General features: G+C 59.6%; 1 protein-coding gene across 1 annotated transcript; it reads right to left on the reverse strand.

Annotated features, from left to right (window-relative positions):
* Positions 1 to 6126: 6126 nt before the first annotated feature.
* TCF7L1 (transcription factor 7 like 1) lies at positions 6127 to 17993 on the reverse strand. Its single transcript, XM_065745112.1, is given in 13 exon segments — positions 6127 to 6718; positions 6806 to 6866; positions 7262 to 7369; positions 7485 to 7644; positions 8079 to 8222; positions 8746 to 8829; positions 9044 to 9146; positions 9412 to 9544; positions 9798 to 9881; positions 16602 to 16694; positions 16696 to 16733; positions 17640 to 17700; positions 17778 to 17993. Coding segments are annotated over 13 exon segments (1662 nt in total). The 5' UTR covers positions 17979 to 17993; the 3' UTR covers positions 6127 to 6326.
* Positions 17994 to 20354: the final 2361 nt, after the last annotated feature.

Raw genomic sequence — 20354 nt, forward strand, 5'->3', positions numbered from 1 at the left:
AAGTGTTTATTGACTTTGCCACACAGGAAAAAAAAAAAAAAGGAATATAAAAATTCTGGTCCTCCAAAGCAAGCTGCACTGCACTGCAGCAGGAAATAAAACTGCACTGGGCTGCACCAGCAAGGCAGCAGGCACAGCACCAGTCCCACCTGGCAAAGAAAATCAGACACTGTGCATTCAGAGATGTGCCGTGGCCAAAGGGAAAAGGCTTCAAGCACCTCAACTGGTTTGAAACACACTCAGAAGGGAAAAGAAACACCAGGAGTTGTTCCCAGAGGTTCAAGTCAAGAGACACTTCCCCCTGCTCCCACTTCGTGCTGGCTGAAGGAAAAATAAAGAGCACTTTTTTCCCTTAAAAGGGTCACGAGGAGCACACAGCCCCCCCTTCTCCTCTCTTACGTGGGGAATGAACCAACAGAAAACCAGAACACAGCTGCAGCCCCCATGGACAGATGAGGGAGCTTCCCTGCCCTCGTCACCTGCAGCCATGGGGCAGGTCACCCTTTGTGCAGGGCTGGGGACAGATGCCCCCCCCTTCCCTGCCCTGCAGGGGACAGGACTCCTCTGTGCAGCTCAGGGGGGCTGTGTACCCGTACGAAGAGCCCTGAATGTGTCACAGCCATCTTTTCTGCCCATACGGGAAAGAAAAACTGAGAAGCTTGGCAGGCACTTGACACGCAGCCTTTGGAAGTGCCCTGTCTCAATATGTTTAGAGCAGAACTACAAAAATAAAAGCAGCACAACAGGGACAGCTCAGGAATCAGCGTGTTTTGCAGCCTTCAACACAACCAGTGCCAGTACGTCCCAGGCCCTCACTGAAGTGCCCCACAGTGATGCTGAGAAAAGCAGCAATAAGCTGCTGCTGAGGTGTACACATTCAACCACGTTAAACTTTCCAAAGGGGGAGGGAAGGGCAGAGCAACAGAAGAGCAGAGAAAGCTTTGGGAGCTGCAGGACAAAACCTGCACACAGGGCAGTGCCCCTTTCCTGCTGAGGAGCCTCAGTACTGACGAAGAGGAGGAGGTTTGAATGACTGCAGGTTTCATTCATCCCAAAGAGTCACCTTTGGGGGTGACCTTTGCTCCATCACCACAGCCACGTGGCACAGAGCTCTGTAAGCCAGGCTGGCTTGCTCTCACAGCATCAAACTAATTGTCCTCATTAGTGCAAGCATCTCAGCTGTGAGGACCATGAGGGAACAGACCCACGTGGAGAACAGCTGTCACAAAACAGGTAAGGAAGTCTGAGCTACAACCAGAGGGCTGAGGGCAGCTCCAGTGCTCCCACAGGTGTGTATTAAGCTGAGGATCGAGATATGGAGCTAACAGTGCCTTCATCACAGAGAGGAAGAAAAGAAACAAATCAGCAGAGAGTCCTTGGCAGATCATTTCCAAGCTAGTGCAATCAGTCACACTCCAAACTTTAGCATCCAATGACAGAGAAAAAGAAGGTCTGTGCCCCAGCAGCACGGTGCTGGTTACAAAGGCAGCTCTATGACTCCACAGGGAGAGAATCAGATGGCTCATTTTGCAGGCATGTTTTCTTTTCAAGAGGAGAAGTCAGTACAGTAGATGGCAAATCCCATTTCATTTGGACACAGAAGTTCTGTCAAATGCCAGAGCTGGCTTCTCTTGAGACACAGACTAGAAGCCAGACACCCAAATGGAAACTGATTCATTTTTAGGCCATTGAGAAAGGAAAAACACATTTTAAGGAAGTGAGAAGTTGAACATTACCAAGGTGCAGGTGCAGAAGTAAAAGCAGTTCCCCTTCCTCCTGCTCTCTGAGATCTGAAGATGACAGCAAAGCTACGATTCAGAGTGCAGGGCAGTCGTGGTGTCCCAGTACAGCTCTCTCCATCACCAAGCACCTTTCTTCCACTAAACACCTGAAGAAAATCTAGATCTGGAAAGGGAAGAAGAAAAGTTAAAACAATGTGACAGCTCACAACGGCTTCCCATCACAGAAAATAACTACAGAGGCATCTGAATTCAAAGACAAGGGATGAAAAAAATGTTTCAAGGGGAAGACAAGGTGGACTTCTCTGCCCCCTCCTACCTTTTGATCCAGCCGTTGATAATCACCAGACTTGGGCCGCCGACCTCCTTTGGATCGTTTCCCTTCCAGGGCAAAAGCAATGATCTTTGGAGAGAGAGAGAGAGAGAGGCAGGGACAACGTGAGCAGGACAGGAACGACCAAACGGTTTTTCTGACCCCTAACAGAGGCACTTTCTAGTGGGCCAATGGGAAGCTTCACTTGCCTTCACAAATGTCATTGTTTAAAAGCAGCTGAGATTGAAAACAGGAAACAGCAAAGCTTTCCCAACACGCAGAAAACAGTAAGAAGTTGTTCCCTCTCCTACCTCAAAAACAGCTTTGCAGGAGGGAGGAAAACAGCAGAAAAGATGACAGTTCTGTCACTTGGGCTGTATCCCCCCATGCAATGCTATTTAAGGACAAGTCTTTCACAACCTGCTACAGAAACTCCCTGTCCCTGAGAAACACGGGGCAGCTGCACAGATCTTTTCCTTTTCTCCTCTCTCAGCTCCATTTCTCACTGTTGAAAATAACCACTGGAGCTGAGACCATCCAATTTCCACAGAGATCTTTGCTGGTTACAACACTCCTCCCTGCTCATCTCAAAGCTGTTGAGAACAAGGCCTCAAATTAAACATTAACCAAACCCACGCAGCAAGCACGGCTTCAGCAGGAAGCAAAAGGCAAAAAATGAGAGCAGCAAAGGGGAAAGATCTTCAGCCGAGCGTGTCCCCACTTGCAGCACTGCCCAGCAACAGGGAAGGAAACTCCTAAACCACAGGGGGGAACTTGGGCAAGGAGCAGAGCCACTCACCTTCCGTTTGTTGTGATAGGCGACGTACAGAGCAGCGACAATAACAGCCGTGGTCACCAGATAGGCAAAGAAGTGGCTGTTCTCTGACTTGTCCCTGGGAGAAACTGGAATACTCTTCTCTCCCTCCTTATTAAATGAAGCAGCACCATGAACATTCCTAGACCCATCATATTCCTCTTGGAGCTCCTCACCCTCAGGAGAGCCTTCAGTTTCATGAACAGATGAAACTGGCTGTGAGGACTGGCCTTTATTTCCTAACCAGTCTGCCTGGCCACCCTGACTGCTGCCTTGCGTGTTGGTATCTTGCTGGTTGCTGCTGCCTTGCTCATTGGTCTGGCCATTGGTGTTGCCCTGCTGTTCATCAGTCTGGCTGTTGGCATTGTCAGAATGTTGATCAGGCTGGCTGTTGGCACTGTCAGAATGTTGATCAGGCTGGCTGTTGGTGCTGCCATGCTGTGGATCAGGTTGGCTATTGGTGTTGGCGTTGCCATGCTGTGGATCAGTCTGCCTGTTGGTGTTGGTGTTGTCCTGCTGTGGATCAGGCTGGCTGTTGGTGTTGCCATGCTGTGGATCAGTCTGCCTGTTGGTGTTGTCCTGCTGTGGATCAGTCTGGTTGTTGGCGTTGTCCTGCTGTGGATCAGTCTGGCTGTTGGCGTTGCCATGCTGTTCATCAGTCTGCCTGTTGGTGTTGGTGTTGTCCTGCTGCGGATCAGTCTGGCTGCTGGTGTTGCCATGCTGCGGATCAGTCTGGCTGTTGGCGTTGCCATGCTGTTCATCAGTCTGGCTGTTGGTGTTGCCATGCTGTTCATCAGTCTGGCTGTTGGCGTTGCCATGCTGTTCATCAGTCTGGCTGTTGGCGTTGCCATGCTGTTTCCCATTCTGGCTGTTGGTACTTTCACCATGGTTTTCCTGGCCACCTTGGCCATCGTTGTCATTTTGCTCTGTCTGACTGCCCTGTTGGCTGTCTTGGCTCTTGGTCTCGCTGTGGTGGGTGTTTTGCTCGTGACTGCCAACAAGCTGGGTGCTGCTTTGGCTGTTGCTGCTCTGCTGGGTGTTGGGTTGGCTACCAGTGCTTCTGACAGGCTGCTTGCCATCGCCACCACTGCCCTGGCTGCTGCTTTGGCCCTCAGTGTTTTTTTGTTTCCCTGGGTCAGCTTGTTCCCCTGCCTCTCCGGAATTTTTATTCCCCTCCTCCTTAGTCAAGGTATTGTTTCGGTCTGCATCACCTGTGCCTCTCTCCTGTTCTGCTGTCACACCGTGATCTCCAGTCTGTGCTCTGCCTGACCCTCCAGTGTTTGTTGAAGGGCTGCTGGACTCTAACTGCTCCAAACCCCGCTGCACACCTGCCAGCAAACACATCGAGACCGCAGTTACAGTCAGTGCAAGAAGCAGCACGGCAGCAAGAAACGGCCCCCGGCCACCACGGGCCCACCTCAGCCAAAAGCAAAAACTCTCCCACGAGGAGGCTGCGAGAGCCCAGAAGGGGAAACCCGCCGGCACGGCGTCCCCCAGGGCGCGCCCCCAGCCCCTCCACAGTCTCCCACCGCGCTCAGGAGCGGCCCAGAAGCGCCCACGGACGCAGTGTCTGTGTTAAACCCACAGCAGTCGGACCCCCCCCGGCCGCTCCCGCGTCCCCCCAGCACCCGGAGACACCCCGATTTACCTCCGGGCCCGGCCCCATTCTCGCCTGAGGTCGCGGAAGCCACACCGAGCAGCAGCAGAAGCAGAAGCAGCAGCAGCCGCGCCATGGCGACCACGCTCCGCTCACCCGGCTACGGGTACTTCCGCTTCCGGTATGACGTCACTATCCCCCGGTAGGCTGTGTCGGGTTGAGAGGGCGGGGCGCCCGGCAGGGGGCGGGGTTCTCAGCGGTGTGGGCGTGGTTATTCAAATCACCCCGGGGTGATTGACGGACCCCGTCCCCGCCCCACCCCGTCCCGCGGCACCGGCGCTTCGCTGAGGACGTGGGGTGGCAAAGCCCCCCCCCCCAAAAAGGGCTGAGCTGTGCGGGATTAAATCAATCGAGAGAAATTAACGACGCTAATTAACATGTATTGAGTGGGGCCTCTTGCCCTGGATGCTTTGGCAAAGCGGGGGGGGGGCATCGGCTCAGCGCGGTGCAGAGCGGCAATGGGACATCTGCTGTGTCCCCATCCCCCCCAAGGAGTGGTCCCGGGGAGCCCCTAATTAGCTCCACCTCTGCAGGAGACCCCTGGGACCTCATTAGGCGTTTCAATTAGCGGATTGGCAGCACTGCTTGGGGGAGGGGCGGCGGACGCTGGGGGCTGCAATTGGGGAAAGGGATGGAGTGACCCAAAGGAAAAAAGGGTCCCAGGTGCTTTCTGACAGCAGAGCACAGCGAGATGTCACCCATAGAGATGTCACCCATAGAGATGTCACCCACAGAGATGTCACCCACAGTGAGATGTCACCCGCCTGCTCCCTGGTGGCACAGGGACAGAGTGACACGTGCTGCCCTGGGTGTGCAGGCCGTGGTGTGGCTGTGCAGGAGGTGATGCCCTCGTGCAGCCCCGTGAGCAGCCGTGCCCAGTTGTGCTTTCTCCTCCTCCAGAAGGGATAATCCAAACCCCAAAAGCGCCCAACAGATGTTCCTCCTCCGTATGGGAAAACGCAGAGTGAAACAAAGAAATATTCTCCCGCTGAAGTCCAACATCTGTTTGAAGCCGCCTGGCTCCAGTCCAGGCTTTAATTCTTGTGACAGGTCTCTTCATGCCTTTAATTTCCCATGAAATCCCATTCAGGCACTGTTCGTCCGCTGCCCGCTCCCGGTGTTGGGCCGAGCACGGCCACGTTCCCTCGCAGGGCAGCAGCTTTTTGGCTTTTCTGGCCCCCCAAAAAAGTGGTGTTTTGCCTCTTTCTGAGCTGTGGGGTTGGCAGCACAGGGCCGGGCCAGCAGTGGTTTCCAGAGGACGGCTGAGGAAACAGTAATCCCCGGATCCGGGCCGTCCCGCACCGAGCACGCTCACGCAGCCGAGTTGCAGCTGTAGTTTTATTTCCTTGTTTGTTTGTTTGGTGTGAAAAAATAACAAGGATTCAATGGGAAACCCCACCCCTCCCACACCTGCAACACATAGCCCAGACCCCCCCACCCCAGCACCATCCTGGGAGCAGGGTCCAGCTGCAGCAGGGTGGAGCTCGAATCATTTTGTTGAACATAGCCTGAAACTTTAATAGCAAAGAACTTGAACGGCAAGATTTAAACAAGCCTTAGCTTGTGCTTGATAACAAGCACGTTGTAACCTACTCAGGGTCGACTGCTGGTAAAGGAAAGCACCTCTTCCTCCAGAGTCTGCTTCCCAAAAGACAAAAAAACCAAAAAAAAAAACCCCAAAACCCACCAAAAAACAGTTCAGAAAAGGTCAAATATTGACCAATAAACGGTTTGGCTGCGTCGGGAGTCGTGATTGTGGTGTCTGCGGTGCTCTGTGGGCGGGGGGCTCGTGCCCCCCCCCCCTCAGTCGGCCGGTTTGGTGACCAGCGCGAGCGGCTGCGTCTGCTGCGGGGCGGGCGGAGAGGAGAGCAGCAGCGAGGGGAAGGCGATGGGCCTGGGCAGCAGCGACGGGGGGGAGCCCAGGGAGGAGGAGGAGGAGGAGGAGGAGGACGAGGAGGAGGTTTTGCTGGAGAGGAAGGTGAGCTGAGCCCTGGCCTCCGGCTTGGTGGTGAGCGACAGCGGCTGCGCCTGCTCCGAGTGCGTGGCGGCGGGCGCAGCCGGGGAGGCCAGGGCGGCCGACGGCGTGGCAGGTGAATCCAGCATGCTGCCGTGGGACGAGGCCGGGCTGTCACAGGGCTTGTCGGGTGGCAGGTGGTGTGGGGTGCACGGCTTCTTGCTCCGGGAGGGCAGAGCGCCTGATGGGAGTGGGGCGGGCGCTGAGCGCGGCTGTGGGGGCAGTGGGGGGGATGTGGTGGCTGCCCCTTCCCGCCCTGGGTACTCACTGTCTGCCTCGTGGCTCTGCTGCTGGGCCAGCTTCTCTCGCTTCCTCTTCTTTTTCTTGCCCTGAGAAATATTGCAGAGCGCTGAGGTGCGGCAGCGGAATGCTCCAAGAGATGGGCAAAGCCCCGAGGGGCAGCAATGGTGCCATGGAGCAGCATGACACAGGGGGTCACGGGGACAATGGGGCTCTTGGTGCCACAGGGGATCACTGTGACACTGGGGATAATGGGGACACAGGATTACGGTGACGCTGGGGTCGTGGTGACACAGGGGACACGGTGACATTGGTTTGATGGTTACACCAGGGCTCAGAGCGACACTGCGAGTCGATGGTGACGCAGGGGCTCATGGTGACTCTGGGGTCGTGGAGACGTGGGCCAGCACCACGGTGTCCCCAGGCACTCAGCCCCAGCACCCCGACCCCACCTGCGGAGTGGGGCAATGTGGGCACCACTCACGTAGTTGTCGCGGGCCGACCACGTGGGGTAGAGCTGTGAGTGCAGCTGCCGCTCCTTCCGTGCCAACTCGTAGTACTTGGCCTGCTCCTCCCGAGACAGCGAGTGCCACTGCGAGGGGAAAGAGTGCTGTGGACCCCAGGGACACGTGGACAGCACCGCCACCGGGTCCCCAGCACCACAACGGTGATGTGAAGGCAGCTGAAGGCACGGAGGAGGTGCGTACCCGTCGGCCCAGGATCTGATTGATGGCTGCGCTCTCCTTCAGTGTGCACTCAGCCACCACCTTGGCCCTCATCTCCTTCATGTACAACATGAAGGCGTTGAGCGGCTTCTTGATGTGGGGCTTCTTCTCCTCCTCCTTCTTCACTGTGACGGGAGATTTCCTGCCAGGAGCAACATGCAGGCTCAGCTCCCCATCCTGTCCCCATCCCATCCCAATGCCCATCTCCATCCTGATCTCTATCCCATTCGAATGCCCATCACCATCCCCGTCCCCATTCCCCATCCTCATCCCATTCCATCCCATCCCCATTTCCATCTCATCCTCATTTCACCCCCATCCCCATCTCCATCCCATCCCCATCTCTGTTCCCATTCCCGTCCCCATCTGCATCTCCATGCCATCCTATCCCCGTCCCCATCCCATGCCCATCCCATCCCCGTCCCATCTGTATCTCCATCCCATCCCCATCCCTGTTCCCATTCCCGTCCTCATCCCATCCCCATCTCCACTCCCATCCCATCCCATCCCCATTCCCACCCCCCATCCCCATCTTGTCCCCATCCCCAGGGCCACCCTCCCCATGCCCCCACTCACGAGCTGCCTCCGGGGCTGGCACTGGGCTGGGCTGGCTCCTGCTTCACAATGGGTGAGACGATGGTGGGGTGTGGGATGCCCGAGGGGTGCAGCCCATGGGTGGGTGGTGGGACCATGTGCGGGGAGAAGCGGCTGGACATCAGGCTGCAGCAGAGAGAGTGGGGTCATCAGCTCCCCACAGGCACCCATGACCCCAAATGTCACCCCAAATCCTGCTGAGGACTCCCCGGGATGAGAGAGCCTCAGCAACAACCTGCTGCTCTGGCTCAGACCGTGGAGCCAGGTACACCCACGGTCACTGTGGGTGTGTTTTTGGCCAACGGGGCCACTGCAGTCACCCAAGAATGGTCCGTACCCACACAGAGGTCAGGGAGGCCAGCACCACAGGATGTGGCTAAAACCCTGCGCCAGCTCAGCGACGCCTGAGGAGCATCCCTTGTCCCTGCTCAGAGCCACCTGGCCATGGGGACGCAGCAGGACATGGGGCCCACCTGGATATGGGGACCCACAAGGACACGGGGACCCATGGGAGCTCACTGGACAGGGGAACTCACCAGGACATGGGGAGTGTCAACCTGGACATAGGGAGCCGTGAGGACATGGGGACCCATCTGTCTGTGGGGACGCACAAAAACTCACCACACATGGGAAAACCATGGGAACCCACCTGGACATGGAGGCGTTCATGGCGAGGGCGGGGTAGGGGTGCCGAAAGCCGCCAGGGGGGATGGAGTACACGGGCTGTCCTTGCCTGCAAATGCACGAGCTGCAGCAGACACAGGGACAGCCCCCTCCCCGCACCACCGGGACCCTCGGCTCAGTCCCGAGCTGATCCCAATCGGGACAACATCACACATTTCCACCAGAGCGGGGTCCCTCCCATCCCCACCCCGTCCCACCGAGCTCGCCGGGAACGAAGGAGCACGTGGGGCGCGTGGGCCGGGGCAGGAGGAGCCCATCCTTACTGCGGCACGAGCCAGCCCAGAGGGTGAGGGATCTGGCCCACAGCTCCTGGAGACAGCGGGTAGTAGGGGGGCAGCTCGGGCGGGTGCGGCGGGCGTGGGATCCCTGCAGATGGGGGGAGGAGCAGCGTTACATCCATCTCCCTGTGAGCACCCCCCTCCCTATGAGAGCCCACCCAGCACCCTATGAGTGCCCTCCTCCCTATAAGCACCCATCTCCCTATACGCACCCATTTCCCCATAAGCACTCACCTCCCTATAAGCGTCCCTCTCCCTATAAGACCCCCTCTCCCTATAAGCACTCACCACCCTATAAGCATTCCTCTCCCCAGGTACCCATGTCCCTGTGAGCATCCCTCTCCTCCCCTCACCCGTTTTGGGGTCGATGTCGGGTGAGAGGTGTGCAGGTGGTGAGCCAGGAGAGAAGTGGTCGTTGCTGTAGGTGATGAGCGGTGTCAGGGGGTGCATATGGGGCGCGTGCTGCACCACCGGGACCTTGTTGGACTGCAAGGGGGGGGCAAAAAGATACAGTGATCCACTCCAACAACGGACCCCAAAGACACCTCCAAAAGCACAGCCCTGAGGAAGCTACCCCCCCGCTGGAGCACGCCTCTCCCAAAGGGGGGCTCTGTTTGCAGTGGTGTTTGGGGCCACACCTCAGGAGGGTTTGGGGTCACATCTCAGTGAGGTTTGGGGTCACATCTCAGTGGGGTTTGAGGTCACATCTCAGTGGGTGTTTGGGGGCCACTGTCCTTACCAGGTGTGCAGGTGATGGTGAGCGGCTGTCCTTCAGCGTGGCCCCGGCCGGCACATCCAGCAGCGGCCACTTCATCTGCAGGTACTGCCAGAGCAAAGGGCTGTCAGCACAGCACCCCATACCCCACAACATCCCACCCCACACTGCCCCACCTTACAGTGCCCCACACCCCACCGCACCCGACCTCACAGCACCCCACCCTACAGCACCAATTATACCCCAACCCAGGCAACAGCACCACACCCCCAAAAACCCCAAACTCCCACTGCAGGCTCAGCTGAGGATGCACCCAACCTATGGGATGGATGGCACTTTGGGGTGCCTGTTCTCAGCCCTATCAGCCCCCACGGCCCTGTGTGTCCCAATGGGGCTCCATCTCCTCCCATACAAGCAGATTTTGGGGACGCAGCAGTGCCCATTGGGACAGGGACTTCTGCTACACTGCCCCAGTTCAGCGGGCAAAGACACCGACCCCGAATTAATAGAACACAAGAAATCCCCCCAAACTCAACAAGGGCCGGGGGAGAGGTGCGTATGGCACTTCTGGGGTTTTTCTGGTGCCCCACTGGGTCTGTGTGCTCCTGGCACAGGGAAAACATAAAGGTGCATTGTGTGGCTCCGGGGAATGCAGCCGGGATGGGATGGAGCAGCTGCGCCAGGAATTTCCCCACCAGGAACCGTCCTGAGCCCAGGCAGCTGGATGGGATGGGGAGGGAGAGGGGAGGGGGAAGGGGAAAGGGAAGGGGAAGAAGGGAAGCCCAGCTCAGCTCTAGGAGCATTAACTCTCCCCTGTCTGGAAGGAAGCAGCCCTGCCTGTGTCCCCCTCCCCCACATCCAGCACCTCTGCTCCACTCTCAGCATCCCAGTTCCTTCCTGTCTCAGGTATCCCCCAGTGCTCCCAGGAGCTCCCCATCCCCTGAGCACCACTGGCATGCCCAGTATTCCCCTTGTATCTCCAGTATTTCCCCTTCAGGCCAGTACACCCCATTCCCAGTACCAACCCCCCCCCCCCATCCTCAGCACCTTCCCTCCACCTTCAGCATCCCCCATCCCATCCCACTATCTCCCCTCCATCTCCAGTAACCCCATCTCGTGTCCCCCCCTCCATTCCCAGGTGGAGCTGACAAATGAGGCGTCCCCGTGTCCGTGGCAGGGGGATACACCAGGTGTCCCCATCTCCATGTTGGGGTGACACAGGAGCCATCCCCCCCCCGGGTCTGTGTGGGGGTGACCCAGGCAGTGCCAGCTGGGGCCCCTCGCCCCCCCCCCGCCGCCCCCTGCCCATCACAAAGGGTCTTTCTGCTCTATTCTGTAAGAGGAGAAGCCGCTGGGGGACGGCGGCCCGGGCAGGGCTGCGTATAAAAGGCTGCTTCTCATTTGGAAGCAGCCTGAGGAGGCCGGGGAGGGGAGAGGAAGGGGGACCCTTTCAAAATATACAAAGAGGGGGGAGCTGGAGAACGGTTCAGTGCTAATGTGGAAAAATGAAGCCCACCCCCCCCCCCCTCCTCCCTCCTCCCCACTCCCACCCCCACCCCCGGACACAGCTCCCACTGTACCACCACGCGCGGGGCCGCGAGCGGCAGATTGGAGCTATTAAAAAAAAAAAAGAGGAGGAAAATAGTTGAAAATCGGTCACATTCCAGAGAGATTAGAGCAAGTTCTGGTTCCTTGTTACCAGCTCCCCCCCCCCCCCCACCTCCCCAATTAAAACCAGGGGGTTAACCCCTTCCCTGCCGGGCAGCAACGCCACTGTGAGCCCTCCCACCCATCCGCGTCTGTCTGCCCCCCCTTCAGGACTGGGGCTCGGGGTCGGGGGGGGGAAGGGGGTGGGAAGAGGGGGTGGGGGGGTGCCGCGTGGCCACGCTGTGCTTGGGGAGGAGGTATGAACACTGTGGGATCCCCTAATGCCCAATTAGAGGCTTTAATGAGCGGATTTCCTCTCCTCTTCTGCACGCAGGGCAGAGATGTTTTCCTTCAGAAAGGGGGGAGTGGGGGAAAGCCCCACTGTGTGGCGGTGGGGAGGGGGTGGCACGTCCCACTGTCACACGTCCCAGCACCACAGATCCCAGCACAGCCCGTGCACGCATCCCCACAAGTGCTGCCGGAGCCAAACTCGGTTGGATTTATCCCAGATGCTGCAAGGGGAGCGGGGAATGATGGCACGTCCTGGTACTGTGTGTCCCAGCACTGCAGAGCTCAGCACCCCAATATCACAGCCTCCTGTCACCCCAACATCCCATGTCCCAAGGTCCCAGCACTGCACACAGCAACATCCCAATGTCCTGGCATTGAACATCCCGCATCCCAATGCCCCAAAGTCCCAGATTTCACATCCCAATGTCCCAGCATCCCACATCCTGCTGTGCTGGCCCAACACACCCCGTGTCCCGAAGCCGCATGGCCCAGCAGCACCAGGCACAGCTCACCCCCACAGCCTCTCCTTTAGGGTGAGAGGAGGTCAGTTTAGGGCCGGGCCGGCCCTGACCTGTTGGCTTTTGGAGTTGGAAACACAACACACAGCTCTGTGCTGCGTTACCCATCTCACAATGCCAGCGCTGCCATAGAAGTGCTGTCTGACTGCCCCCAAACGCCTCCAATTTGGCCCTTTTTCCCCCCAAAACACACTCTGGGATGCAGCAGGATGCGTGGGGTGTCCTGGGGAACCCCGAAGATCTTTGCTGGGGTAGTTGCCCCAATCCTGCAGCGCTCCTGGCTCCCAGCAGCGGGTACAGTTGGGGTAAATCCTACCCAGTCTGGCATGCAGGAGATGCCATTTTTAAGGAAGTGGGTTTTCCAGGGGACACCTTATATCTCCAGCACAAATCCCATGGCACTGGGGGTGGGGGGTGGAGGAGGAGGAGGAAGGCAGCAGAGGAAGTGCAGGGAGCGGGGAGGAAGCAAAGCACTGCGCCGGGATCCGGAGCATCACCAGGACAGCACAGGGCAACACAATGCCTGAGCACCCCACAGCCTCAGCCCCACGCACGCACGCACCCCAGACCCACACATCCTGGACCCCCAAACTCCACTTTTTCTCCCCTTTCAAAAAAAACCAAAAACCCTCCCAAGCTTCCCCCGCCGCCCTGGGGCTTTGTCTACAGCCCCGTGAATGGCTCCATTCATTCATCCCATGCTCACGCGGTGCTGAGGGCTCCGTCCGTGGGACCGAAAGGGATGGGGGACATCGTGAGCAACAAGGCTGAGCCTTAACCCCCCCACAGCCCTGACTTTTGGGGATGCAACCTCCAGAAACAGCGTTCTCACATCCTCTGCTCCGGGATGGGAACAGGGAGCACCACGGGAGCACCAGGGGCACCTGAACCCACAGCAGCGGTCCCACATCGGCATTCCTGAGGTTTGGGAATCCCAGAGTTCAGGATTCCCAGCGTGTGGGATTCCCATGGTGTGTGATTGATGGCACTGCTGGGGCTCAGGCTTCCCAGCGGGTGGGATGTGCTGGATTCTGGATTTGCAGGGATCAGGTTTCGCCAGGAATGGGGTTCCTGGGTTCAGGATTCCCAGCGTGAAGGACTGCCAGGGTGTGGGATTCCTGGCGTCCTGCATTCCCAGTGTTCATGATTCCCAGTAACTGGGACTCCTGGAGCTTGGGGCTGCCAAGGTCCAAGACTCCCGGGGTTCAATACTCCCAGGGCTCAGCATTCCCTGGTATCAGGACTCCCAGTGTTTGGGATTTCTGGGGCTTGAGATTCCCAGGGCTCAGAACCCCTGGGGTTCAGCAATTCCAGTGTCCAGGACCCTCAGCATGCAAGATTTCCAGTGTCACACACTCCCATCCTTCGGGATTCAGGATTCCTGGGGCTTGGGGTTCTTGGAACTCAAGATCCCCCAGGGTTCGAGATTCCTATGATTCAGGATTCCCAGATTCAGGATCCCCCCAGGGCTCAGGATTCCCAGTGCCCCACACTCCCAGGATTCAGGGTTCCCACGGTGCACACACACACCCCTCCAACAAACACCCCAAAGCGGTGCACACCACGGCCATCCCCTTCCTCCCTCCTCCTCCTCCCGCTCTCTGGGGCCGAGCACCTCCCTCCATGTGCCCCGTACCCCTCTGTCTCCCCACAGCCGGGATGCTCCCCGCTCCTTTCCCCACTACCGCCCTCGACTTCAAGGAAGGGACGCTAATGAAAAGCAGCAGCTCGGAATTCCAGAAAGATGATGAATGCGCGTTAAGTCCCCCAACAAAACCAGGTCTTATGAGAGTCGCCCGGAGCACTTACTTCACTGCTTTCATTTGGGAATCGTGTTGGAAAAGGGAGGGAGGGGGCGGAGGAATTTAGTGGCAGCCTCGTGTAGGTCTCATTTAACCAACACCCCCCCCCCCTTCCCCCCCAAAAAAAAAAAACAAAACGCGGGGTAATTAGCCGAAGAGCATAATTAAGGAGCAGACATAAAGGGCCCATTGTGTGCCAAGGGCTGCTCCTGGGGAAACCGAGGCACTGCTCAGCAGCCTGGAGCTGCGAAGGATGGGGGGGGGGAGTACCCCAACCCCCCTGCTCTTTCGGTGCCCCCCACCCGACCACGTCGGGCCCCGCAGGGATCCCGAGCAGCACAGCCCCGTGCCAACAGCCGCCGTCGGATCATTGTTCTTGGCAGCGCGGCCGAGGGCAGAGATTTGCTTTTGCAGACAGATCTGCCTCTGTGGGGCAGCGAACCCGGGAAGAGTTCCCAAAAGAGACGAAATCAGCCCCAAACACGACCTGCTCCCCGAAACCCCAAGGGCTCACCCCATCTGCCCTCCAGGGAACGGATGGGACAGACCCAGCACCGCGGCAGCGGGATGGGACAGGGCTCGGGGACAGGGCAGTCCCATTCCCACCCCCATCATGGGGAAAAAAGGGCTCAAACGCCCCAAAAAGCAGAAGTGCTCTGCTGGGCCACCCAGCAGTTTGGGAGCAAGGCAAAGCAACGCACTCAGCACCGCGGATGTGCCCAACACGGCTGTGCCCCTCTGCACGCTCCATCCTTTGGAGCAGAGGGATGTGGGTTTGCCCGGCCCCAAACCCGAACCCCAATCCCTCTCCTTTCCCCGCAGCGAAGTCACGTGGTTCATTCAGCATCACCCCATCTGTTGCTTTCGGGGAGAAAAAATAGAAGGGAAAAGGCAAAAAGCACTGCCCCACAGAGCCCCCATAGAAAACCCCACGCCCCAGGGTCCCCTCGCTGACCCTCTCCCACACTGGGGATTTGGGGCCGCAGGGCTCTGCTTGAGGACGTTTTCCTCCGACTCCCTGCCCAGCCTCAAAGAAAGCACAAAATAAAGCACAAGGAAACAGAAAAGGCGACGGCAGAGCAGGACCCGACGGCGGGGACGCGAAATCCCAACGTGACACTCCGTTATCTCCCAGACGGTAACGCAGCATCCCATGGGGTTTCCATCCGGGGTCACCCACGGTGGGTTTGGGGTTGGGATTAGCACGGGACGCCGGAGGGGGCCGAGCTGCTCTCCCCCTCCAGTGCTCGCTCAATTTGCTTAATCGGTTTTCTAAACGCCGAAGCGGGGCCGGACAATGTCGGCCCATTAAGGGCTTTAGGAAATCGCAAGGAGAGCTTTTCAATGAGAAAGGCCGTGCAGCCCGGGGTCAGGTTTCGGGGCTGCGCACGGCAGCGGGGGGCCCGACCCAAGCAGAGGACCCCGACTCAACCAGAAATTCCCGAGAGCAACCAAACACCCCCCAGACTCAACCACAAGACCTCAACATCGAGCAAAGGACTCCAAACTCAACCGGAGGACCCCATAAACTCAAAATAAAAAAGACCCCAAACTCAACCAGGGGCTCTCACAAACTCCACCAAGTGCCCCATAAACTCAAAGGACACAAACTCAACCAAAGGACCCCAAACTCAACGAAAGAACCCAAACTCAACCAAAGGACCCCATAAACTCAACCAAAGGACCACACAAACTCAACCAAAGGACCCCACAAACTCAACCAAAGGACCCCAAACTCAACCAAAGGACCCCACAAACTCAACCAAAGGACCCACAAACTCAACCAAAGGACCCCAAACTCAACCAAAGGACCCCACAAACTCAACCAAACGACCCCATCAACTCAACCAAAGGACCCCAAACTCAACCAAAGGACCCCACAAACTCAACCAGGGACTCTCACAAACTCAACCAAGTGCCCCATAAACTCAAAGGACACAAACTCAACCAAAGGACCCCATAGACTCAACCAAAGGACCCCAAACTCAACCAAAGGACCCCATAAACTCAACCAAAGGACCCCAAACTCAACCAAAGAACCCAAACTCAACCAAAGGACCCCAAACTCAACCAAAGGACCCCACAAACTCAATTAAATGCCCCAAACTCAACCAGAGGACCCCACAAACCCAATGAAAAGCCCCACAGGCTCAACCAAAGAACCCTAAACTCAAAAAAACAAACCCCACAAACTGAACTAAAGGGCCCCACAGACTCAAATGAATGTTCTGAAGCCCAACCAAATGCCCTAAGCTCAACTGAGGGACCCCAAACTCAACTGAGGGACCCCAAACTCAACCAAAGGACCCCAAACTCAACCAAAGGACCCCACAAACTCAACCAAAGGACTCCAAACTCAAGCACACCCCCCCAGCGCAGCCCAAGAACCCAAATTCAACCAAAGAAACTAAAGTCAAGGCAAAGTCCCCAAACTCACCCATAACATCCCAAATTCACCGGGAGAGCAGTGTCTGGAAGGGGTCAAGCAACCAAAAAGGTAACAAACCCCAACTTCTTCCCATTTTTGTTGCACACGCAGCCCCTCAGGTGCTGACGGGGGTGACACTTACGGTGCGGGCGCTGCCGGGGGACAGGGCTCCATTGGAGAGGTACGGGGTGCCCAGGTCGGGGAGCATCAGGAAGGGGTAGCCGGGGTAGGGGGGGGCCCTTAAAAAAACCCCCATCCTGCTGTCGTCTGACCACTGAGGAGAAAAGGAGGGGGTCAGGAAACTGGGGGAGAGAGGGCCTGGGAAGTGGGTCTACATGCAGCATCAAGGGGCCCATGGGTGGCACCAAGGGGCTCTGCTCCTTGCTGGAGGGGTTGGGGGGGGGCACAGGATCGTTGTCTAGTCTATCTGGGGGAGGGGGGGGTCCCAATCCCACGGGGAGGGGGTCTCATGGGGGTGGGCAGTCCTAGGGGGCATCCCAGTAGATGGGAGGGGGCCGTGGTTTAATGGAGAAGTGCCACTCTTGGGGGGATCCCACTCCTACCGGGGGGGGGGGGGGGGGCAGTTCTACAAATGGGGGTCTCGGTTCCATGTCAGGGTGTGTTCCAGTCCCCACGAGGGGGTCCCACTCCTATGGGTGGGGGGGGGGGGGTCCCAGTTCCACAAGTGGGGGTCTCAGTGCTATAGGGGGAGACCCACTTTTATGGGGTGTCCCTGTTCTATACGGGGGAGCATTGCTACGGTGGATCCCAGTCCTCAGGGTGTCCCAGTCCTCCAGGCCTAACGGAGGGCCCCACACCCACGAAGGGTTCCAGTTCCACGCGAGTGTCACACATCGACGGGAGGGTCCCACACCTCCGTGGGGTGGGGGGTCCCCGCTTCCCGCGGTGCGGTGGGGGCGGGGCAGATCTCTCCGCACGGAGGGGACCGGTTTTGGCTTGGAAGGAAACGGGAGGTGGGGGGGGGGGGGGGTGCCTGAATCCCGGTCCCTCGGGAAATTGTTGGGGGGGGGGGGGGGGGTGTCCCGGCCGTGGGAGGAGGAGGCGGTGGAGGGGGGGGGGGGGGGGGGGTCCGTGCCCGGGGGAACAAAGGAGATCCGGGGCCGCGGGCGGAGGAGCGGAGCGCGGCCGGGGTGTTGGGGGGGGGGGGGGGGGGGGGTACCTTCAGCGAGCGCGTCCCGCGGCTTCTGGAAACTTTCCCGGGGCTGCGGGGGCCGCTCCGCCTGCGGGGCAGCGGGGGGGGGCGCGGTGAGGGCCGCGGGGGGGGCCGGGGCCGCCCTCCCGCCCGCCGGGGCCCGGCCTCACCTCGGCGTCGGGGGCCGCCCGGGGCGGCGGCGCGGCCCTCGGTCTCGCTGACCAGCGAGGACTTGAGTTCGTCCAGGTCCCCGTGGGCCGAGCCGCGCCCCGCGCCCTTGTCCTGCTCCTCGCCCTCGTCCTGGAAGGCGATCAGCTCGTCCGGAGCCCCCAGGTCGTCCCCCGCCGCCGGCTCCAACTGCGGCATCGCGGCCCCCGCACCGCCGCCGCCGCCGCCGCCGCCGCCCGGAGGGTCGGGAATGCGCGGGGCGGCGGAGAGGGGCGGGCTGCAAGGCGACACCGCGGGCCGGGCCGGGCCGGGCCGGCAGGGCAGGGCAGGGCAGGGCAGGGCAGGGCAGGGCAGGGCCCGACACCGCCCCGAGCGCCGCCGACCCCCGTCCCTGGAGCGATCCCGGCCGAGCGCTGCGCCCCGCGTGGGTCCCCGGGTCTCCTGTGGCTCACACCGCCCCGCCCGCGGGCCGCGTCCCGCCCGGGTCCTCCCGTTCCGTTCGGAGTGCCCCCGTCCCACCGAGGGTACTCCGGATCACACGGACCCCCACGTCGCAGCCAGCATCCCCCCCCCTCCCCCGTCACTTCCAGGATCGCTCCATCCCGTCCAGGGTATTCCCTCTACACCCCGTCTGGATGCTTCTGTCCCAGTTGGGTCTCTATGTACCATCCAGGGTCCCCCTGTCCCATGCAGGGTCCCTCCATCTCATCCAGGGTGTTCCCATCCTATCTGAGGCACCGCACCTCTCCATCTCATCTGGGTCCCCACATCCCATCCAGTCTTGGCTCCCACATCTCATCTGAGTGCCCGCATCCCATCAAGGGTTCCCCACATCCCATCTGTGGTCCCTCCATCCCTTCCAGGATCGCCCCATCCCATCAAGGGTGTCCCCATCCTGTCTGAGGCACCAGACCCCATCTGGATCCCTCCACCTCAGGTGGATCTCCATATTCTGTCCAGAGTCCCCCCTTGTCCCTCCCAAGACCCCCCCCCATCCCATGCAGGGCCCCCAGTCCCACCCAAGAGTGCTCCAGCTCTTTTGGGTCCCCACATCTCATCTGGATCCCTCTGTCCCTTCCTGAGTGCACCCTACCTGGGTCCCCCCTGTTCCATCAAGGCTCCCCCCGTCCCACTCAAGGAGCACCGTCCCCCATGGTTCCCTTCACCCCCTCAGGATACCCTCACCCTACTCAGCTGCTCAAATGCCACAAGTAAGATGCCACTGTCCCACCCAAGGGTGCTTCCATCCCATTGCTGCATCCCTGTCCTGCCTTCATCCCCCACAGGGTGCCCCAGTCCTGTCTGGGTGTCCCATCCAGCTGTACCCATCAACCCAAATGTCAGCAAACCACCCGGGCATCCCCATCCCACCAGGATACCCTCATCCCACCGGGATGCCCTCGTCCCACTGGGTTACTTTTGTTTGGATATGTTTCGGGGGGGGGGGGGGGGGCACCTCACCAGGACACCAGCAGGGTGCTCAGGGGGGTCCCCAGCCTGCCCCACCCTATGCAGTGTCCCTGTGCAGGCCCAGGCCGTCCCATAGGACAGGACCGCACAGGCAAACCCTATTCTTTCGACACTGAGTCGCCCACCCCCTCCAACCCCCTGGGCCCCCTCGCGCTGCCCCACAAAGGTCCCTTTGCCTGAAATCCCCCATGAAAAGGCTTTTGTGGCACAGAACTCAGTGGTGACCCCGTCCCCTGAGGAGCAGCTGCGGGGTGTCACGCTGCCCAGGCATTCCCCTTCCAGATGTTTTATGGCCCTGCTTTTAATTAACTTTCCCATTAATTGGCTGCTGGCGGTGCTCACAGCTGCGGCTCGGGGTGGGGGCAGCGAGCATCCACCCCATCCCACCCAGGGTCACCCTGACCCATTCGGGAGCTCTGTCCCTGGGGGACGCATCCCCAAAAGGACGACTTTGGGGTGTTTGAAGGCAGCCCCTCGTACACGGGGACACGTGGAGGCCGGGGGGTTCCGGGGTCCCACTGTCCCCAGGGGTCCCATGGTGGTCGGGGGTACTGGGGTAACTGGGGGACTCAGGGTGCTCTGGGGTCCCATGGTGTCCGCGTGCCCTGGGAGTGTGCCAGGGGTCACATGGAGGCTGGGGGGGGGTCCCAGAGGGTCTAATGTCACCGGGGGGGGGGGGGGAGGGGGGCTAAGGTGCCCAGGGGTCCCATGGTGTCCGTGGGTCTTGGGGACATCCTGAGGTGTTTGGGGACCCCACGCTGCCCGTGGGAGGGGGCTTGGAGGCTGAAGGTCCCAGGGTGTCCGGGTGTCTCAGGGTGTTCGGAGGTGCCCTGTGCCGTCGGGGGGTGGGGGGCTGAATAGGGTGCCCCAGGGTCCCACGGTGCTGGAGGTCCCCATGTCGCCAACGTCCCCGCGACGCAGGAGACCCCGAGGGAACGAGGAGACGGGGAGGGGGCGGTGTGTGTGTGTGGGGGGGGGGGGGGACCGCGGCACTCCCCCTCCGCAGAGCGCGGGATGAGCCGTGAATGGGCGATCAGCGCGGGCCCGCGGCATGGGCGTTGTGGGCGGGGCCTCACGGGGGCGCGGTCCACCGAGGGGGCGGGG

This window comes from Cyrtonyx montezumae, unplaced genomic scaffold, assembly GCF_038088225.1.
Source record: "Cyrtonyx montezumae isolate F1298 unplaced genomic scaffold, pur_monq_1.0 scaffold_33, whole genome shotgun sequence".
Taxonomy (NCBI): domain Eukaryota; kingdom Metazoa; phylum Chordata; class Aves; order Galliformes; family Odontophoridae; genus Cyrtonyx; species Cyrtonyx montezumae.